This window comes from Xiphophorus hellerii, chromosome 19, assembly GCF_003331165.1.
Source record: "Xiphophorus hellerii strain 12219 chromosome 19, Xiphophorus_hellerii-4.1, whole genome shotgun sequence".
NCBI lineage: Eukaryota > Metazoa > Chordata > Actinopteri > Cyprinodontiformes > Poeciliidae > Xiphophorus > Xiphophorus hellerii.
This window is the reverse complement of record NC_045690.1, coordinates 9,922,768-9,945,683: the sequence shown is the minus strand read 5'-3', so window position 1 is coordinate 9,945,683 and position 22,916 is coordinate 9,922,768. Positions and strand designations below refer to the sequence as shown.

General features: G+C 36.3%; 1 protein-coding gene and 1 long non-coding RNA gene across 7 annotated transcripts in view; one reads left to right on the top strand and one right to left on the bottom strand.

Annotated features, from left to right (window-relative positions):
* The window catches only part of dlgap2a (discs, large (Drosophila) homolog-associated protein 2a), a 183,204-nt gene that overhangs the window by 21,664 nt on the left and 138,624 nt on the right, over positions 1-22,916 (bottom strand). For 2 of the 6 annotated variants that reach the window (XM_032547861.1, XM_032547863.1), the window contains 4 exons: positions 12,715-12,783; positions 10,081-10,240; positions 8,424-8,640; positions 422-5,910 (listed from right to left, as the gene is read on the bottom strand). In XM_032547861.1, the coding sequence (XP_032403752.1) occupies positions 3,596-5,910; positions 8,424-8,640; positions 10,081-10,240; positions 12,715-12,783 (2,761 nt within the window). In that variant the 3' untranslated portion in view covers positions 422-3,595. Of the gene's footprint in view, positions 1-421; positions 5,911-8,423; positions 8,641-10,080; positions 10,241-12,714; positions 12,784-22,916 lie in introns of those variants that run through there. The other 4 variants (XM_032547864.1, XM_032547866.1, XM_032547862.1 and 1 more) reach the window with 3 other exon arrangements.
* LOC116709380 (uncharacterized) lies at positions 7,056-21,556 on the top strand. The gene is made up of 3 exons (XR_004336859.1): positions 7,056-7,066; positions 12,035-12,038; positions 21,499-21,556. It is a non-coding gene; the product is annotated as an uncharacterized LOC116709380 (long non-coding RNA).

Below are 22,916 nucleotides of genomic sequence, written 5' to 3'. Positions count from 1 at the left end.
TTTCACTATATCAGTTGTGACTACTCTTTCCTATTGTTGGTTAGGACTTGTGAAGGGAATAACTAACTTTAAAGTTTCGTTAAACTATACAAAAGTAAGAATGCCTGCTTTTGTAACAAAACAAAACCATAAAATTAAGCAAGTATAATACTTCACATATAGGAAACGCTGAATGTAAACGGATTCATCACACAAAACATACATATTATTAAAGTTAAGATAAAATATGAGGCTGCAGATGCTAATAAAATAAGACTTGTTTGGGAGAAAAAAGAACTGGCTTTCTGAAAAAAGCTGAATTTCTACCAGTCAGTTTCTCATAAGTCAATCAATTTCAAGCTTTGAGAAAAATTATAGAAAAAAAAAGATTTTGATAATATAATTTTTAGATATAAAAATAGATTAAATAAAATATCATGTATTTAGTTTCTTTTTTAAAACCACATATTTATTTGCAGCTGAATAACATAGTAAATCCTTCATAATGACAAACCCAAGTCAACGGCTCATCGGTAACAATTCAGTGTTTCTCAAAGGACGACTGACTGTTGAAGCAGTTTATTTTTGGACTTCATGTTACATGTAAACATAATACCAGTGTGCTACTTTGCGAGAACATTTTACAAAAGAAGAATATGTCACTTAAGAGGCCCAGGGTGATAAAAAGTGGTTCATTGGGTGAATATGTTTAAAATAAATGCATCAGAAAAACCCCAATTAACTTCCCTGCCTTTCGTAAACCTTTCAGATTCATCCAATTAAGAAAACCTTCATAAAGTGCTTTGCATATACAGTATATATCAATTCAAGATAATACGCAAGAAGATTTTCTTCTGATGTTCGGCTTGAAAAATAATTTGGATCCAAAGCTCTTTATAAGAATCCACATTTGAGTTGGCTATTACATATAGAGCCAATTAAACAGACTGAGAGAACATATAGAATACATCCTGTGAGTGGCTTGTATACTATTAATGGTACAGAATTCTGCGTCTCCATTGGTGTGGAGGCTCCTTTCATTGTGCTGAAAATCAAAATGCACTGGACCAAGGACTGAGGCACGTTATATGAAATGCACAAAATATTGAGGCAATCATCAGTCATGCACCATTATAACAGTAATTTCTTCATTCAGTGTCACACATGTTAAAAATAGCCACTCAATGGTGCACAAATTTTTTTTTCTGGAAGAAACACAATTCAACAAGTAATTACACTTATGTCTCATTGGTATTACATTCTCAAACTTTGATTCCTGAGGAAAAAGATATATTTAAATTAAAAAAATACACAAACACCTCTTGCTATGTTTGTTGTTATAATCAGACAAGTCAAGTTATTAATTAATAATTTATGTACAGTATTTATATATTTTCAAATTAAGGAATAGACAGGGAAATATAAGCATTACACACATCAATATCTTTCTCAGTAAATCACATCCATTATTGGTAGCAATCTGCACATACAAAGAAACCAAAACAAGTCCTTTATAAGTTCATGTGAAGGTGGTATGGCCAAGGGAATAAGTATGAAGAAAAGTGGTAAAAAGGCATAAAAAGTCAATAAATTAGCTAAAATGTTGTGTTTTTTAGAAAGTGATCATATCCTCTAACATCAGCTAGTTTAATCATTAGTGATGGTCAATTAAAAGATTCCCAATTTTAAAAGCATCACTCAAGAAACATCTCATCATGGGTACAAGCAGGGAGTGCTTTCTTTACTTTTGTATTATATTCTGAGCCCATTGGTACACCAATTTAAGACACCAATTTACCATCAACCAGTCACAACCAGGTCCTCCTTTTGAAATTTCTTGTAGTCAAAATTCTAAACAGATGAGTTCTCCTAGGATTTGAGAGCAAAGGACCACATGCAAATGATTAGGTAACAATTTCAGTTTTTTCAAAGTAAATATATAGTGATGAGCCCAAAAGCAGTGATCTTTGTGAATGTTCACAATTTAAGACTCCACTGCTGAAGAAAAAAACAAACAAACAATTGAAGGTTATTTAATGTTTTCTGCAAAAATCATAAACAACCCATTTTTTTTTATAGGAGAATGTTGTATGGTTTGATGAAACCAAAACTGACCACTTGGATGTGATTGCACTGACTATCTTTGCACAGTTGCACAAAATCTAAATGAACTTGTTTTGATTTCTTTGAATTTAAAACAACATACGGTGCTGATTTCATGTTGTTTGGCCTAATAGAAATATATCTACCAAGGAAAACTAAAGATTTGCTTGTACCCCTACATATATTTCAATCCAGCAATGTGTTTGCATGTGGAGAAGGTTTGATACCAAAGTGTTTGTGTGCATTTTGCGATTTTGTTTTGCATCCAAAAATGCTACATATCTAAACTGTATTGTAACTGCACAAATAGTCAAAAGGGTGAATTATTAGTTCGGTTTCCAAATAGATACAGTTGTTTCATTAAAAATTTACTCCATCAAAAAGTAATATTTAACTATTTACCTTAATCTGCCTTTATTTTGGAAAATTGTACGAATGAAAGGCAGACTTGCATTTTGCAAAACCAATTATGACTGATTAACATCTTAACATGTTAATGAACATAATGATGAAGGACAATAATATCTTATAAAAAAAAGCAACTTTTTTTCAAGTTAGCTTTAATGTGGGGAGGGTTTCTAACCATTTCAAGCTACAAATAATATTTCACAACTTCCCTCTGGCTTGTCTTGTTACAACTGTTACAGTACAGTGGTCAATCTCACTCTAAGATTGTGCAAACAGCATTTCACAGCATCAGAAGTCCATCCAACAGCTCACGTGGTAAACAGTGCACCTTTATAGTTATATGATAACTACCAATACATGTTTCACTCCATATTAGAGTGGCAAAGCAGCTCAAAATAGATTCAGAGAAAGTGTCTATCGTTTTTACGATTGTCAGGATCTCGTACCACCAGTTAACCAGTGTCTCTTTTTAAACAGACGTGTAAAACTATGACAATACGAGAACATTTCAAATCAGTTTGTTTCAAGATTTTAAGTAGTACATTTAAAAATGTCACAGATGACGATTTACAGCAATGGTAGCTGCTTAATTATATTTCTAAAGTTTAAAGCAGTGGTTCCCAAACCTTATCCTCAAGTATTCGTAGCTTGCATTTTTAGGTATCTCCTTGCTTCCAATCAAACACCTGATTTAAATAAATGGTTGATTAACAGTCTTCTGCAGCATATGATGGCTGCAGAGGAGGCCATACAATCATTTGAATCAGGTGTGTTGGAACAGAAACACGTCTAAAGCATGCAGCGCGAGGGTACTTAAGGACCAGGTTTAGGAACCACTGGTTTAAAGAATATTAAATACAGTCAGCATATCTGCCACCACAGAGGCGTCACTACATTCCTGTTGTGTCCTGTGATCCATGAAATGTAGTTTTGTTTCTGGCAATCCCTTTCTTTCCAATACTTCTTCATGAAAATGTTCTAGAGACAAGTAATTCCTCCAATGCCTCTTTAAGGTCCTTGTATTGTACTTCAAATCACTCGATGCTACAATGACCTTCAAATATAACTTGAGCTACATTTTGTCTGCTGAGAATGAGGCATGTGCTCAAAGGGTAAGAGACACATATGTGATTTCTGAACTGTTGTATTCATATCTACCACTCCATAGTTCAACACTGGCACTCCTGCGCACTTTGTCTCTCCTTTTTTCTCTCTTCTGCCATCTGTACCACAAAAAGCCATGCTCCATTGAGGATCTCTCTGAACTGCCTGTGATCTCCTCTTCAACATGACCTGCAGTCTCCTGGGATACAGCCACACACTCCAGTGTCTCGGTCATCACATCATCTGATGAAGGAATTTCTTGAAAGTCTGGTGATGATGGTTCTGTATCAGGCAGCGCAGGATCTGGTGTTGAGTTTGTAGGTCCATAGTCTATTTCCAGTGATGAATCTGGGGATACCGAACTGGGTGGTGAAATTGTAACAGTGACCTGTGGAATTAGTACTTTGGGTATTTCTGAATTATCATCATAAGTATCTATATCTGGTAAAGGGGAGCTCTGGGAATCAAACTGGTATAAAGGAGGTTCAACATCATCAACATTAAATGATGAATCTGCACTCAGGTTGAAAGGCTCTGGTTCAGGGTCCATAAACACAGAATCAAGGTCATCTTGATCCAGTGAGGTTAGCATGACTATATCAAAGTGGACTAAATCAGCATGATAAATAGGGGTGTTATCCAGCGGTTCTGGAAGAGGTGGCCACTCTGTGTCTTGGAATTCTGGGTCAGTGTTTGGCTGAGATTCTGTTGAACTGAAAGCAAAGGCTGGACCAGGAATTACTTGCTCTGGAGGAGTCTCAGAAGGATAATCAGGATCACTGATACTAGGATAAAGATTTGTGTCACTATCAGTTGAACTTGCTGGAGATACTACATCAAAGTGCTCTGAGACCACTATAGATGGACATTTGATCCCAGTTTCTGAATAATTTGGTTTAACATTATCAGAATCAGTTGACTGAATGTCACAGACTGGTGTTGTATCTTTGAGAGGGTTTGACGAAGACACCAAGGTTATTTTTGATGTTTTTGACCCTATCTCTGTTGAATCATTAGGTTCAGATCCCTCTGCTCCTGAAAGATGTAAAGACTCTGTAGGTGGGTCTTGATGGATGGCCTGTGGCTTCTCAACATTGACAGGATCATCAGTCTCTTGATTTGGGGTTATGTCATAATCATGTTCCTCTGGTGGAGACACAGTAACTGTAGGGACTGGATATGGTAGTATTATCTTGTCTCTTTCAATTTGTTCTGGGACTTGGGATTTTGTATCATCAGTATGCGATTGTTTAGCAAGTGAAAGGGACTCATTAGCTGGGCCCACATCTATTAGTTGATGAGTGATAAGGATTTCTTGTTTCACTGTAGATGAATCCTGGGGGTGTTCGAGGACTTTTTCTGATGAGAGCAAAGCTGTCTCCTGAGTGATTACTGCCTCATTTGTGAGAGAAGCAGATGAAGTTATATTATCTTTGAATAGCAGTTCTAAGTCTGGCTTAGATGTGGACGATACCATAGAGGAATCAATTGGCTCTGGTTTAACTGTTCTACTTGAGCAAGGAAGTATTGGATCTAGAGAGAGTGGGATGGCACTCTCTACAAACATGGACTGCGGACAAGCAAGAATGCTTGGGTCCATTGAAAGCTGTTTTGGCAAATTTCGGCGAGAACTTTTCTTTTCCTCATTCTCCTCTGGACAGTTAACAGCTGCATCTGCAGTGCTTTGTCTTACCAGGGCTTTGCTTCTGGCCTGAATCCCTACAGATACTTTGGATATCTGGGGATTTTTCTCTCTTGCTCCCCCAATCCCTTTGTCTGTGGATGTTGTTGCAACTCCTTCTCTGCCAAAGCCTGTCCCCACTCTTGTTCCTGTTCCTGAACCAGTCACAACACCTTTGCCTAAGCCTGCTCCAGTTCCTGTTGCCATTCCACCACCTTGAGGAGACCATGTGTTGTAATGCTGTGTGAAAGTGTTGAAATTACTGTTGAAAGCACGAAGCTCCTTACATAGATCCCGCCTGAGTTCAGCCAGTTCTCGACGCATGGCGGAAACTTCTTCCTTCCACTGCATGCTGATAGCTGCAGCTAATGTGGCAGACTCTTTTATACTAGCTTGGATTGCTTTTGGTGAAGGTCTTTCAGGAGCACTAGATCTTGGGGATCGAAAGAGGCTTGGAGAAACAGGTGGCCCAGATATGGGTTTTGCAGTAGCCCCCACAGCATCTTGGTTGTAAAGCCTGTCTCTTCTGATGGGGCACCCAAGATCATCATGTGTCAATGGGGCTGCATCTGCCAAATCCTCAGGTATACTGTCTTGATCAGGTAAACAAGTTTCTTCCTGCACATAATTTCTGTCTGCAAGACAAATGTAAACATGAATCTGTAATATAGCCACAGGTATGAATGAACAGCTGGAGATATTGTGCTTTTAATAGTTAAAATTATGTCATGCTATGAATGCCTTGAGTCAAAACAAGACATATCTGTGATATCAGGATTCAAGCAATAATTTAAGAGAATTATTCCAATTAGCTTCTAAGTAAATTTGAAATCAGACATGTACATACACTGTATGAAAAGACACGATCATTTTGTTTGTTTGTTTTAATTTATCACTTTACACCAGACTACACTTTTGCATCTTAGGTCATTTGGGATTATCACAATTACTTACATAAATTGCATATTTATGAATGAAGGCGCAAAATGCCTTCATTGAATTGGAAAAGCCACGATGAATATGTCATAGCTTTATAGTGCATCTGAGCTTTCTCAAGGTACAGCTGTAAATTTATTTTACGACACACTACTTGAATCATTGTCCACATTGAAAGAAGTCCTGTACAGCCACAGGCTAAAACGACTTTCTGCAAAGAAGAAGCTACAGCTTCAAAGGTGATATAAAAAGGCCTGATTAGAGTTTATAAAAGCACTCTATGACAATGTTCTAATTATTTAGAGACAAGTCCTATTTTTTGATAAAGAAACATAGTGAACATATTTAAGCAACATCTTCAGATATCATCAGGCCCTGACAGTAGGTGAAGTTGTACCAAAAAGGTTGGATTTTTAGGGCCAACACAACGTCTTGAGCTCAGTTATATAGATGACTTGTGGGCATTGCTGAAAAGGTGTGTGTTCATAACAGTCAACAAACCTGACTCGGTCAGGTTTCATGGGTCAAAATTCCAGAAAAACGATTGTGAGAAGCTTGCCGAAAAATACCCAAAATATTTGACCCATGCGATACAATGAAAATGCAATTCTACTACATAGCAAGGAAATTTAGGTAAAATGCTTGACTTAAGAAAAGCTGAAAAAACATCTCTGTTTTTTATTTGTGTGACATTTGGCAAATAGGGCTAATTATTTTAGCTTTAAAATAACTTAGGGCTGACCTAAAACATAAACATGTAGTCTTGTTTAACATCAGACAGTCAAGAAATGCTAATTTTGTGTCATTTTATACATTGTATTGAAATATCTGGTGAGGAACTCTCACTTTATAAATGTCAATACAGTTCTAGAAACATGGATAATATCATTTATTCCCGCTTTGATCCATTTCAAGTAATAGCTTACACTGCCTTCTCAACCTTAATTGTGTCATGCATTCTTTACAACTTTTCAATGCACAAAGCTGAAATTTTTAGATTTAAAAGTCCATCAATGAAATGAGAATCTGTAATAAAAAGGGCTGTGAAAAATAATTGCACTTCTATTCTTCAGCTTTTGGATGAGAAAGAAACAATGAAAAACTTTGTGCAGTAAAAAGAGTAAAGATGAGCAAAGCTTCCAAACCTTCTCTAGTCAATCGGGAAAGTATAGCATGAACCCTATTGAAACAGTGAAGTCCAATTAGACAGACTGAATCAAAGCTATAATTGCCCTTTGTTGAAAAGAGCAGCTGAATCAATTTTGCACAGATCTCAGTCTCTTACAGATGCAATATTTTGAAGGGTATTGAGAAAGCAGTGTAAGCAGACATTTGTTTAACCATGAGCACATCTCCAGATGTTCAGACCTCTAACTTTCCCTACAAAACCCCAGTCTGTCGGCAGCATCCATTCATACGTTTTCTCGAGCCTTATTCTTCTTCTTATATTCTTCATCCTTTCAAAACAGTCTTGTCTCATCTGTGAATCCAGCAGCCATGAAGGAAGTTCAGCGTACCAGTAGATTATAACCAAGGCTCAGTACCAACTAATCAGCATCAGTATATCTTACAGTGTAATCATTATCATCTTTACATCTTTCAGTACTGAAGTTTAGACACGATAACTTTGAGCTCTGTTGAGAGATTTTAATTTTTTTTTTCGTGGAAGCACAAAGTTTTAAAATGAGTTTGGAAAAATAAATTGGGTAATGCAAAAATCTTTAACCATAGAGAGGGTTTACCACTCTGGAGCTAATGTTCTTTAGAACAGTCAGAACTTTGGATATAAGAAAAGAAGGTTCTGTATAAAGCAAATGCACCATGTGTTACCTTTAAACCACAAACTCCATATGAAAAGTCAGTGAAAGAATCCATTGTGTCCCTATTCTGACTTGATTTTCATTTCACACAATTTGTGATTTTCAATAGGGTTCATAGCTTTACTCTCCGATGCATTGAAGTGATGAGCAAATCAAGGACTGTTTCCAAAATGACCATAGCTCACAAGCTGCAATTACAATAATCCACAAAAATGGAAACATAAAAAGTGATTCATGCAGCTAATATAAGAACTAGTTGCTACTAACTGCTCTATACTCATCCATTACTACAAATTTAAGTTTAAATGTTTTTGCATTAATTTGTTAGATCCTTTTCTCACAAAACACAATACTCCATGATGTATTTATTGGACTGTCTAACTTGTCCTCACCTGTGGTTGACCTGATAGTGGAGGTAAGAGTGGACGCCATGGGGGGGATGCAGTCATCATCTTGGGAGTATCCAGCCTGGATGGCTCGTAGGTAACTGTGGCTCCTGGTTCTGAAGCATCCAGGGAGGTCCAGTGCCTCCATGGCTTGGGATTCTACCTCACTGAACACCGACTCACACACAGATTCGAACTGACCATTTACTTCAGTTTCACTAACCTGAAGGAAACAATAGACACAGTTATTCTTCCAAATGTTGGAGCCAGAAAACATACAGATCTATGACTGCACCATCAGGAAATCTCTTGTTGTGTTGACACAAACCTTATAAATGGGAATGAATGTGTAACTGTCTTCTGGCAATACAAAAAAGTTTGTATTGAGTTTTTTTTTCCCTATAAAAATCATCTAAACAGGAAATATGGGTGACACAGTTATCCCGAGCCACCAAAAACCTTCTCTGCTGGAAATACTTTTTACATATAGATTATGAATTAATTGGAATGTTAGGTGTAAATTGAACAACCAAGAGCTGTGGGTTAAGAACACAGTACACAGCTTATTAGCTCAGGCAGACTCAACAGTCAGACTACCAAGTGTGTGTTTTTTTTTAATCTACAGTAATTCTCAACAAAATAATCCAAAGAATGAATTGATTGCATAGAGCTCCTCAGAGTGGCATCCGAGCTACTCCTTTCAAACAACAGCCCTCCTGACTTTCTCCACCTCCATGAATAAATTACTGTATATTCACACTGCAAACTCAAATTAGTGTTATGCATTCTTGTCCCAGTTAAATATTTAAATCATAATGTCATCCCTCCCTATCACATTTGGCTTTCACGCATTTAAGCATATTTCTCAATTTCTGAGATGTAAATATATAAAGCTGTTGGAAGCTACAAATCTGAAGACAGATGAAAAGGAAAAATGTTAAAGATGTAATGTATAACCTGTAACAAATGAGTGTTCTTTGGTTTTAAGGAGAAGTAAAGTGGTTTGTCATAAAATGCTAAGCAAAACATTGTTTTTCTCCATAATCATTAAAAATAAGTATTACTAATAAATCAGTGGAAAAGCTTTCTTTTCAATACAAAATTTCCACCATGTATAAGATGAGGACCTGTGGGCTAATGCCATTTAGATGCATTACAGTGCGCCCGGCTCTCTGTAAATGTTAGACAATGGGATATAAATGTTTGTGAGCTTAATCTTATCCTGTGATGCTGTGGGTATAACATATTCAGTAATGTCTCTGGTACCGATTCATCACAAACAGTGTACAGATCAGAAACAATTTTATATTCCCATCAGATAACATGAAGAACCATGAAGATAAACATCTTGTTCTACTGAGATTTGGACTTAGAGGGGATTTAGCCGAGCTTTTAGTACTCACAACAAATCAATAAGCTTCTTTTTTCAAGAAGTAGATGAATATCTCAGCAACCTGTTTGAGTGTCTTAATTAGCACAGATTAACAGTGTGAAACAAACTGCATAAAAGATATGTAGCTAAATTAAAATCAGAAAAAAACCAACACATACTGTATATCTATGTCATGTATGTATGTAAAAAGTAGTGTTGATTTTCATTAACTTCAGATTTCAGCTGTCTTTATTTGAAAGACATGTTGCAGATTTTATGCTGCACACTCACCTGGCTCACTTGACTGACGCAGCTAGCCTGACTAAGCGTGCTGACAGCCCGCATATAGCTCTGGTTCCGGGAACGAAACTTGGGCGAGTTGTAGTTGATGGAGGGATCCAAGGCAAGGCTTGGGTGTATTTCCCTGGTAGCCTGCAAGTGGTAGTTCTGACTAAATAGACAACGAGAATAAGAAAATGTCAGTGAGGTTTTTTTTTGTTTGTTTTTTTTTTTTATAAATCAGTTAAATACAATCTAATTTCTTTATCTGGTGTAACGTGTAAGCACCAGTTTCATGTGTCTCTCAAGAAGGGAAGCCCTTTCCTTTGCTACAGTGATATGCTTGTTGGTGTCCTTTGTAAGACAGTTCGATTTCTGTTGTGCAGAAACATCCGATCAATGCTTGGAAATGAGGGAAATGCAAATCAGCAGCTAGTTAGCGAGCAAGCAATTTTGAAAGATCACCCCAGAGTCAGCCATGTCAATTAAATGTACTTGGCGAGAGATGCTCAGAAAGTCATTACTGGTTAGAAAATTTGCAGGAGAGAAGACGAGGAAGACACCAGCTGTATGCAAACTGATGAATATGGTGTAAAACACTTTAGGGAAGTAAAGTTGGGTCTGTTTCTAAAAGCTGGCAATAATGAATAAGTTTTTCCTAGGCTTGTTTTACAAATAAACACTAATGTTTAGAAACAGGAAAATGTCAAAAAGTTCACAACCAATTTTCCGGAAGATTTGCTAATTATATAATTAACCCCATAAGATAAAATATTCTAACCCAAGACAAATACAGTGGACTCCTACCTATTCACTTTTCGGTATTAATGAATTCATCTATTTGGGAATATTTCTGTAGAACATGACTGCAAGTTATTCACAGAAAATGTGATCATTTGCACATTTTCACATAGCACAAAACTAAAATATTTGAGCGAAGAGAAAAAATGCAGTTTATCAATCTGGAATACCTAAACACAATGCAACTTGACATGCTATTGGCTTGCATTGCTTTGCAAATGCAAGGACAGCATTTATTGTCTTTGGCGCTAACTGGTTATACTCCCAAGAGTGGAAAAAAGGAAGACCGAAGATAATATCTTGTGCTGTAGTGGTAAGATGATTTCCACTATCTGTATAATGCATATTACTTATATCTGGTGTTTAAAATACTGACATAGGCAGTTATAGGCAGAATTTGAGGGACTCTTAAATATTTGCAGTTTTCCAATACCGATTGTCCACTGTACACCACCTTGTAAAATATACAGCTTTTAAAAATTTTTACAAACTCAAATGTCAACATATTTTAACTGGAATTTATGTGATAGAGAAGGAAATTATGACTTTGTTTTATTTGATTTTTTTACAAAAAGAAACCTGAAAATATTGGCATGTGAATGTATTGAGCCAAAGTGCATGTTTCTATTAGCTCTGAACATTTAGACACAGAAAAGTTAGTTCAGATTGAGATAAATGTTAAACTCTTTTTTTCAGATTCTCAATTGGACTGGGCATTCTAACACATGGATGAGTTTGACAAAATCATTCCATAGTAGCTTTGGTTGTATAGTACAGTATATGGGTAAACCTCTCCCTGGGTCTCAAGTGTTTTGCCTCCATTTACATTTCACCCAGGAATGCCCAAATCTAAATAATAACCAGGAAAATCCAACTGAAATGAAAAATCTTTTTTGTAGGAGAATCCTGACAGTTTTTTATGCAAAAGAAAAGCATACCCACAGCATGATGCTGTCACTATGTCACAAAATTAAGATGGCATGTTCAAGGTAATGTGCATGATTTAGTGTTAGATCACACAAAACACAATGAATTTAGGCCAAAATGTTCACTCTGAGTCTGATCTAATTAAAGCACCTGTATGGCTTGAGACAAACTTCAAACCAGACCACTTTTTCACAAAGATCAGATGTATGAAGGCCACAAATACTGATGAACTGAGCAGTAAGGTGTTATGTACTATATTATACATAACCCTGCTTGAAATGGCTCTATAAATCAGTAATTATTTTTGGACCAAAAGATGAACGAACACGAGTCAGCACAAAGCTTAACACCTAGAAACAACTGATCAGGACCAGAATCTGGGTGTAATGACCTGAACTTTCAGAGGCACATAAAGGAAATAAAAAGTCAGTCTTCTAGCACCTCCAGAACTTTTTCAGGGTTCAATGATGTCCAAGCAGGATCCTGAGAAACATATCCATGTTTAGTCAGATTGATTTCTGCATCAGTATCTTCTCAGGTCTGCCTAAAAAGTGAGACAGCTGCAGCTGATCCAGAATGCTGCTCTCCTCTCATCCTCACTCAAACTAAAATACTAAATACTAATACACTAAAATAGAGCACTGAGGAATAATCTGAGTGAAAATTAACTAAAATTTAAGTTAATATTTTTGATGCAATGATTTCACATTCTTATACCATTATTTCAAAAATGATTATACAATAATTTAAATAAATTGTTTATTCAAATCTTCTTTATTTGATATTTATCACCTCATCTTTAATTGTGCATTGCCACAGGCAATCTCTCATTGGCAGTCAATATTTAGCATATTAGCAGGAAGGTTAAATCTAATCAGTGAGAACATGAAAGCAACAGAAGAGTAAGCCTGTATTCACCTTAAGTCTGCAGCAAAATTGGTGATGTAGTTATGCATGTCACTGTTGATTTTATCCAGGCGGTAAGAACTGTAGGTAGAGAAAAAAAAACAACGTTATTGGGTTCCATGAGTAGTTGCTGGATGGGATGTGAGGTTTCTCAGCAAGACTCCAATGGAAATACAGCTCCGAATGGAATTTGTAACCCATTAAATGTTTGCTTGGAAGTATTCACCAAAGTGCTGCAAACATTAGGGTGATACACTATGACCAAAGGTGAGAGTGTGTCACCACCAGTATGAAAAAATGGTCTGGTTGATGATTTGATTTAAAAAAATGTACACAAACACAAGCGGTGTGTAATGGGAAGGGTGCTATGATTTCTGTAAATGCACAAAGATGTCGTCTAGCACCATATCCTACCAAAAGCATTTAATGATAAAATGCAGTCTGCACACAAAAAATTAAACTCCATCATAAACCACCTCTCTCACCCTGTAGTTAGTGAGTGGATAATTAAAAAAAGACCCTTCCTGGAGACCATGTAAAAAAAAAATAATATAGCTTTTAACTGACAAAATCAGACTGAAGCTGGCATGCACAGATATTATCTCTACAGTTGAGAGAAGAGAGTCTGTTTTGGGAATGTGTTGGCTGCTTTTTATCAAATCATGTTGCAGCAAATTTCCTATAATGTTTTTGATTGGTGCTAATGCACTTCCATTGTCGGCAGATATCAAGGTGAGGGACATTGGGGAATGAGACATTCACCTGTCTGTCATTCTACAAGCAAAAATATTCAGCCAACTGTTGAACTGATTCAAAGATGCAAGTATATTTTTCTGGAAAGGTATTCCTCAGGGAGAGAAGTTTAGAGACAGAAAAGTATGTGAAAGTTTGAAAGAAAGTCTTCTACAAAATGTAAAAGGAAGAGAAAACATTTGAAGTTTCAGAAATTATGTTGCATAATGTTTTGGTAAATAAAATACTTCAAAACAGGTTTGGGAGAACAGCTTTCTTTGTGTTTTTTTTCTGGTCAGTGGAGAAATAGTATATATTTTTATATTGTTTTTGTCAGTAGGTGACTAAGTTCTCTTTTTATTATAAGTGTTAAAGTTGTCTCTTTAACTTGTTTTTCCAGTGTTAAAAAAATATTAGGTTTCAAATATATATGTTCTCCTAAAAAGAAAGATGTTGACAACTCAGTCCTGTGAATGTTCTGAAAACACAGTGCTAATTATCAACCCTTTGAACTTTTTTTTTTTATTATTTTGCAACTTTACACCCAAAAACTTAAATGTATTTTGAAGGTAATGTATGTGGCAGAGTAACATGAAGTAGTGTGGAATTTTGAAGTAGAAGGTAAATTATCCCTTCAGGAAGAACTACGACAGAATTGTTATTTCAAACCATATTCATTTATTAGAAAGATGTAGCCCAGGTCCAGACCTAAATCTAATTGGGAATTTGTGAAGGCTGAGCCTGTACGTCAGTTACCACGGTGGCCAGATGCCCACACAAGAACCCGTCTGCTCAAGCACTGAGGACATGATCCCTCAGTACCCTGGGCAAGTATTAGCCTGCTACTGTGGCAGGAACTCAGAAAAATAAAGAGGAAGATATCCCTAGACCAGTAAAGGCAGAGAAGTTAAAGGTAAAGGATGGTGCAGCCTCATGTCCTGCATCCAGCTCCCACACGCTCATCCCATCTAGAGTGAGTGCATGAGTCTCAACTTCTGATGAAACTTGAGAGCCTTGGGCATTAGGGTTTGTAAATGCCACAGTGTTCAGTGTCATTCAAATACAGATAATTATGTGTTGGGAAAAGGCCGTGCAAACAGATAATCACTCAAATTATGCATGACACATTAGCTGTAGGCACAAATCAATAGACTGGAATTGTGCTCTGACCCTGAGAACTTTAGGAGATATGCTTGTACATAAAGCAATCCCGTCAGAATGAGTAATTACAAAGCGTTCATCAGGATTTATTGAACTGAATTTATTGCCTGTGTTAACACTAATTACTTATAGTCATGCCCGAAGCCAGTCATTTATGTATGGCAAAAGAAAAATCTTTTGTTTAGCAAAAATGAGGTGATTTGATTTGTTTTTTAGCTCGAGCACAAGGTCAGATGGGATGGATGTCAAAACAGAAATGCTCCTCTGAGCTTTTGCGTCATTACAAGTTATCAAATGTGACACATGATTTCATGCATTCATTATTTAGAATAGTGCTAATAGCAAAAATGATTGTATGTCACTCAGTACCCCACCATTTATACAGTTTTTAAAAATCTTCAGCAGGTCTGACTGGCAAAAAAATTGTTGATTCGAAGTGGGTTTATCAAAGCTGCCGGGTCTTTAACTCACAGAATCAGAGCTGTTTGGGGTTAAGGGTGGGTAAATGATCTTTAATTAACAAATTCACTGACATCTAATTTTACTTCAAGTGCTCAGGCTATTCTAGCTCAGTGCACCCATGACGATGCGTTCCTTCATTGGTGGGACAAACAAAGATCCTGTCAACTGTAAGAGTGATGGAGAGCTTGAAAGAAGGAAAGACGAGGGGAGGTGACACAACTTGACAGCCTGTTCTCACTTTAACACGATTTGCTTCAGGGAGTCGCTGCTGTCAGATTTGTGTTTGGCCCATCAGAACCGCCCCAGAGGGACATCAAATTGTTACAAGTGCAAAGGAAATCTAACCTATGTACCTTCTGTCTTCAATTCAATCTAATTCCATCCCAACATGTCCAATGAACCGTAAAAGCATAAAGGCTCTCCATGCAAGTATTTCTGGGCAAGTATTGGAAAAGTCATTTGTGTGGATTCAAACTGGAAACAGAAATGAACAGAGGCACAACTGCTAAAGAAGAAACATTGAAAAGACCTGAAGCAACAATTGACACGGTAATGTTACATAATATTATGCATTACATAACCAAAAGATATAGAATTTTTGTCAATGCTTGACGTTTTATTGTCAGGAAAACCTTGTGTAATGCACAACTGTGCAAAAGTCTTGAGTCACACATCTCTTTAAAATTTCCTCTCAAGAAACTTCAGCATGGCCTTAAATAATACTTCAAAGTTTCACATTTTTATGCCCGCATCAGATCATTTTCCAGTGGAAAGTTTTGCAATTTATTTATTCAGTCATCTGAACTTCAGATGTGAACCAGTGGTGCAGTGACACCCCATGAACAAAAGATCAGATTTAAATATGATCTTTAGGTACTGTCACTAGCATCCTGACATAAAGATCGTTTTCCTATTTTTTCATAAACCACAAAGGGTAACATAGTTTGACATAGTTCTTATGCATCTACAAAATGATTCCCAAATAGCTATTTTCTTACCCTGGCATCCAACTGAAGGCTTATGGTTAAGCATTAAGTGTAGTAGGTCCATGCAACTATGTGGACTAAGACAATTTGAAAGTGCAACGTTCATCTGGTTTGATTGTGGACTAGCAGGTAAGAGTTTACAAATGTAGCATAACGTGGTTGAGAAACTGTTTAAACATCGTCCAAATTTCTATTAATCATTGTTTGATTGGGGCCTTTTTTTAAGGACTATATAACACACTTAGGGGCATGGTAGATGCTCAACAAAATCAATCTTTTGTCTCTGTGATCAGAAAAAAATATCACAACGCCACATCCTGGCATTCTTCATTCAAGTGGATTTGCCGGGGTAAAAGGATGCTTTGGAATGACACCCTTGGGGACACTTGTGGGACTGGAAATGAAAGAACCTACAAACCCTCTCCTGCAGATTCAATAACACGGCTGCTTCTGTCAATGGACTCAGAGGCAGGCCACACAGTCTGAGGCGTCCTGGTCAATATCTTGCTTTTTAGCAGAGCTCAGCACACTCCCGGTCTAAACCACCGAGCGAGCCGATTATTCAGCGAGGCCTTGGAGTACAATAACTGTTATTGATATCCCTTCCCGCTGTTGCTTCCTCATAAATCATTTACTGTTTACAGCTATTCAGAATGGAAAGTGAGGGGGAGCTTTACATGATGCAAAAAAGCAGGAAGCCTTGCTGTGGCAGCACCATACATTACGGCATAATCTAGGAGAGGTGTAAAAGGTGCAAAATGACTGCATCTACTGAGACAAATATCATTATGGTCCTCCCTGATCACAACCCATAGCATTCGATTTGCCATTATGCATCCACGGAGGGAAATATCTGGCTTATTATGTGGGTATAAAAAGGAACCATTTGACAGTAATAGCGTGTTTTTGGGTCTTTGCGTTCTTCTCTAGCATCATGGAAAAAAATTAATTCTTACCATGAGTCGTGTTTGCGTGCAAGTATTTTAATACACTGCTACTAGAAAGTATTCAAAATGTTATTTTTCTATTTATTAAGTTACAGACTTATTCTAAAACAGGTGCAAATATTTTTCTTAAAGAGCTACACATTATACCAATGATGTCAAAGCAAATACAGGTTCCTTTACAAAGGAGAGCAATTTCTTTCCAGAAGCTTTTTTGATCACTATTTCCTGACATACTATTTTCTCAAAGTAACCTTTATGGTTATCACAGCCTCAAAATTTTCTTGAATATATTTTTACAACATATTCGAGAATGTTTTTTTATCTTTTGAAATTTGAACTGTCCATAACTAAAGGTGAAGAATTTTAGTTTGAATCCACACCGAGCATGATTTTAATCTGAAAAGTTAAAAATAGACAAAATTAAAATCTGTTATTTGTTTCTTACTGTCATTCTGAATATTATCACAGTTTTCATCAAGGATCTAGATACAGGGTCATCTCTGCATAATGCCTTCAAGATAAGTTATGCTGTTTGCCTGCAGGCAAGTTGTATGATTTATGGAGAAGTGGCAGTGAACCTGCAGGGAAGTCTTCTTTGCAACCCTGTAATAGCAGAACAGGCTTCATAAATACAATGCTTGAGGCATGAAAAATCATAGATGTACCGGAATTTATTCTCATGTTTTTTAATCAATAAAACTTAAAGAAAATATTGCACACTAATTTTGATTGGTGGGGTAAAAGACTTGAATTAATTTTGTAAAAATAGGACAGCCACTGTAATTTTATGGAATTCAACAGAAAAAAAATGTGTGCTTATTTTGCAGCCATTAAAACAGCGTTAAGCTTAAAATCACTGACAATTACAACAAAAAAGAACCAGATAAAGTTTGTTTTTTAAATTTATTTTAGTAATACAATTTAAAAAGTGAAATTTGCATGCGCAGTAGTGCAATTCAAGTCTTTCCTTTGTGTATTTTCATGAATATAGCTTACATTGCAATGGAAATTTCGTTGAATTCTGTTCAATGACAATAAATGCTATCTATCTATCTATCTATCTATCTATCTATCTATCTATCTATCTATCTATCTATCTATCTATCTATCTATCTATCTATCTATCTATCTATCTATCTATTGTAAAGAAAATAATTATTGTTTGGTGCTTAATATAGCTAATCCACGACATGTGTAAAGGTATAGCCAACACTTTAATTTGGAATAGTTTCTGTTGAGCAGTTGGGAATTCAGCAGACAAAGCAGGGCCTTTTTTCCTCCCCCTTTTGACAGACACAGCAATAAAATTTACAATTCCGAGAGAGCAGAAGAGACTTCTTGGCGCCTCTCCCCGTACCTGGCACGGCCCAAGACGGAGTGGTTCCCCCTTTCGCCTAGACAAAAACCAGACATCGGGGCTGTGATGAGGGGAGTTTCTAAGTTTCTAATTGGTCAAAGAACGGAACGCCTTGACTGCATATATTAAATAGGGAAACACCTCTTTCATTAAAAAGTACAAGTCAGCAAGCCAACGGAGAGTTTTTTCCATCTTTTTCTCTCCAAGTTGGGCGCCTTTGTCTGTCTTTTGTGTTTCGTGTGTGTCTGTTTTCCCCTTGTCTGTATAAAATGTATATCTCTGTTCCTCTGCAGCTTTGTTGTCGATTGCTTTGTATGAGATTAAACTCCGTGATCTGTGACGTCAACACGTTTTGTTGTTGTTTCGTTTTACCAGCACGCGGTCGCTGCACGTCGCTGCACGGAGAGCGTCACTCGCCAAGGACTCGGAAGATCCCGGGCAAGATTAAAGAGGAAAAGAGCCAAACGTTTTGTCCAAAGCTAGCATATAATGATCCTCATTTTTTAATATTTGGGGGCTTCGTCCGGTTCTGGAATCTTGGCGGGTGGCGGTCTCTCCCTGATCGATCCGTCCGGCTGGTGCGGTAAGACGTTTTTTAATTACTCTTTTGTTGTGTGCAGCCACGTTTCGGAGCTGCAGGGGTGGATAGTTTTGTCTTAAAATAGTCTGTTGTTAGTTATAATTGGAATTTAACGATAGCCTGCGGTAGGCTTTGAGTGTGTGGTACACTGTATGGAAATACGCATGTACAGCGGACCGTAGCGGGTTCAGACTGAGGATTTTGCGCTCCCTCAGTTGTAAAAGCTGGGTTTTCTTAAGTTTATGTCTTTTTCCCTGGAGACCCATGGCTGTGCTCCTTAAAGAAAGAAATTTAGGAATTGTGTATTTTGAAAATAGCCTGAGGTAGGCTTTAGATTTTAAAATAACCTGGGGTAGGTTTATTCAGTGTGTGGGACACTTTAAAAAATGGCTTGCGGTAAGCTTTGAGGTGTATTTTGTTTTTTGGATTAGACAGGTCTGAGGTAGACCGACAGATAGAATTTGTGGTACATTCTGGGTATGGCTTGCGGGAAGCTTTGACAATAGTCTGAGGTAGACTGTTAAGGAATCAAGTATTAGTGTTTGGCACACTTTAAAAATAGCTTGCGGGAAGCTTTGACAAATAGTCTGCGGTAGACTTTATAAATGGCCTGCGGTAGGCTTTGATATGGTGCATCTTTTATTTTTTTTGGCCGGCATTTTATTTTTCCCCGTCTGTCTGTTACGTTTGTCTGAAAACGTGTTTGTGTTCTCTCTGTGTGTGCTGCTTTGTGTGCCGGCTGCCGTGGAAGTGCGCTGTTTGTCCTCAGAGTTTTGTGTGTGCGTATGTGTGTCTGCGTGTCCGTGTGTGTGCGCGTGCACGAGTTCGGGCTGGCTGTGTGTTTCAGCAGAGTGTTAAGTTGTTTGGATAGCGCTGTGTGTGTGAATTTGCATTGATTTTGCTGCGTTTTATTGTGAAGTTATTATGGACACTGAGTTGCGACACGTGCTATACGCTATTTTATGGTCGGGGTTCGTTGAAGAGTCTTAACGGGGAAAGTAGAACGATGGCGAACACGTGGTCGTTTAGTTTAAAAATAAATAAATAAATAAAATAAGAGATAAGTAAATAAAACTGGTACCAGAAAACAAAATTATTGGTTGTGGTTTGATTTTTACATAACTTTGAGATGTCTCTCTTTTTAAACGTGCACGGGGAATTAAAAGGTTCCTGACGATTGGATTTTAAAATTAATTAAATTGACACATGAAAATATGTTAATAAAACATTGGACAATTCCTGAAGCTTCAGTAAATTTGATATAAATTACAGAAAATTTGATAAAAATTACAGTTAAATTTGATAGAATAATGACCACAGACTGACACTTGGGGACTGATGAAATTTTGACTGAATATAAAACCTGGACAGATGTGTGTGTTTTGTGTTTTCTGTAATGTGTTGTGTGTTTTTGTTTGTGTTGTCATTCGTGTTGGTCTGACAGAGTGTGTGATTGGAGATAAAATACCACTGGGTATTTCATGTCATATAAAATACAGAGCAATTTTTTAGTGCTGTCCCGTGGTGTTAAATTTCCAGTTTTAGGACACCCTATGTGTTGAACTGGACTAAATTATTAAAATTAGGCAATAACAGCAGTAAATGTGACCTGCAGTGTAAAGATTGGAAGGTTGTTGAAGGATAGAACCTTGATAAAATAAATCATCTGAACAAAATTGAAAATAAATTATGGGTTCTAAGGTTAAATAAATAAATAAAGAAAGATAGAATAAGCCAAGAAAATTAGGTCACAGAGGATTGTAGACATGCTGTCTTGGCCAATTACTAGATAAATACATAAATAGAGTGAATGAATAAATGGCTAAATACATGACTGATTAGGTAGAGAAATAAATAAAATAAAACTGTGTATAGCATTATGCACTAAATTAGTAGATAAAAATGTAAATAGCATGAAATACAATTTACTACAATGGGACTTTTTTAATGAGTTGAGGATACAGACAAAAAACAGAACAGATCTTTAGAGAAACAGGCTCTAACTGTAAGAGGAATTGCTCAGATAACAACAAACTGCAATATGCAACTGACTCTAGATATTTTTACAATCAGTCTTTTTTCAAACTGACCAAAACTTTACGATAGATAAAATATTGTTGAATCTACAGGACTTACTGATAATTAGACAGAATAAATTAGAAGTCACTCTCTTGTTAAATAGAAATTGATTTAATATAGAAAACTTTGCTAAAATTTACGAAATTTGTTGTTGAAGGATAATATTAAGTTAGAAATAACTTATGGGTTAATCAAAGAGGATTTGGTGGAACTTTTTTAGAGAATAATGTAGATTAGGGGACTTGCAGCAGCCCCCTTGCAGCAGCTCCGCAAAAGGGGGGGGGCACAGACCTGTGCTGTAACTTCTACCCCCACTAGATTCAACTAATTAACATGTGAAGCCTCTTTGCAAACCACGTTTTTAAGTACAAAGCAACCTCTGCTCACAGAAGTTCAGCAAGGGAGAACGAGCAGCTGTAAGGCACGTGATTTTCTCCCCCATTGTTTAAAATACCTCCTGATAAACTGTCTGAATATAAGTTACAATTGTAGTAGTGAGTAGTTTAGGATTTTATCTTTAAATTTCTTTTCATTAGTCTGATTTTTTATTTGGCTATTTGTGTCAGTTCTTTGTTTATTTTGTTAAATATAACGAATTACTTTCTTTCTTTTGAGTTATCAGTTTCCTCTGGACCCGTTCACCAGGGGATAGGGTACTTTGGTCTTTAGTTTAATTTCTTTCATTTGTAAATTTGGTAATATTCTGACCAGTATTTCTCGAAATTTATCATTTTTAGATTTTCTTAACTAAGACTATATTTTTTCTCTTTCAACGTCTCTCTGGCTGGTTTATGCATAACCTTCACTGAGTTTTTAATTGGTCAACACGTTTTGTCAAACACTGCTGAGTATTTTTGAGACGTTTCTACAATTAATTATTTGAAAATCATGAGAGTAAAATTGCATAATGAGCTTTAAAACTGTAATGTGAAATGTTTTTTTGAAAATAGTAATCTTGAAGGTTTAAAGCATGCTATAATAAATTGTTCTGTTTGTTTTGACAGTTTGCCTGTTAGGACGGGGCGGTATTGGGTAGAATTTCTCAGTAAAATAATGACCCTGTTTAATCAACATCGTTAGTTAACATATTAGGTACTGATGATACATTAGCCAGTAATGTATCATACAGAGGGAGAATATGTTATGGGTTATTTTTATATTACTTAATTAGATTACTGAAACACTTATATTACTTAAACAAAACTTTTGAAGAATATGTCTGATAAGTGCTTATTTTGAATGGATTTGAGTTGTTCTCCATTAAAGGATGTTCTGATAATGGGCTAACATATTTTGAGAAAATAGATAAATTTATAGTGATAATGGAGCATATTTTGGTTAATTAACTTGGGAAAATAATTATAGAAATTAAAATATTATTGTGTTAGCCATTTTCAGAGCATTAATTTAATGGAGCATGAATGTTTTAAGAAATGTTTTGAAGAATCTGTCATTGATTAAAGTTATCATTAATCAGGAAACGTACACAGGTGGGATTATAATGATTTTTCTAAACTTGATTTTTGTTTTGATTTACATCCATTTAAAACGATTTTGAATAAAACTTTAAATTCGACGACAAGTATAAGCCTAGGTACAATTGGTGTATTTTGAAAATGTCTGGATTTGTTTCATTATAATTTCTCCAAGTCTAACTTTTGAATTTTGTTTAAGGAACGCATGTAAAATGATTTACACAGATAACCAATAAGATCTAGTTTGTTCTATGAAAGTAATTTAAACTGGACTGTTTAATTCACATTGTTATTCATTTTTTGGTGGTACATGTAAGCTTTACAACTACATTTTTAAGTTTTTGTGATTGTTTTGTTTCGTTTGTTTAATCCTATTTTTACAAGATTGGTTTAAGAAAAGATCTGCATATGTTTAACATTCTGGGAACATGTTAC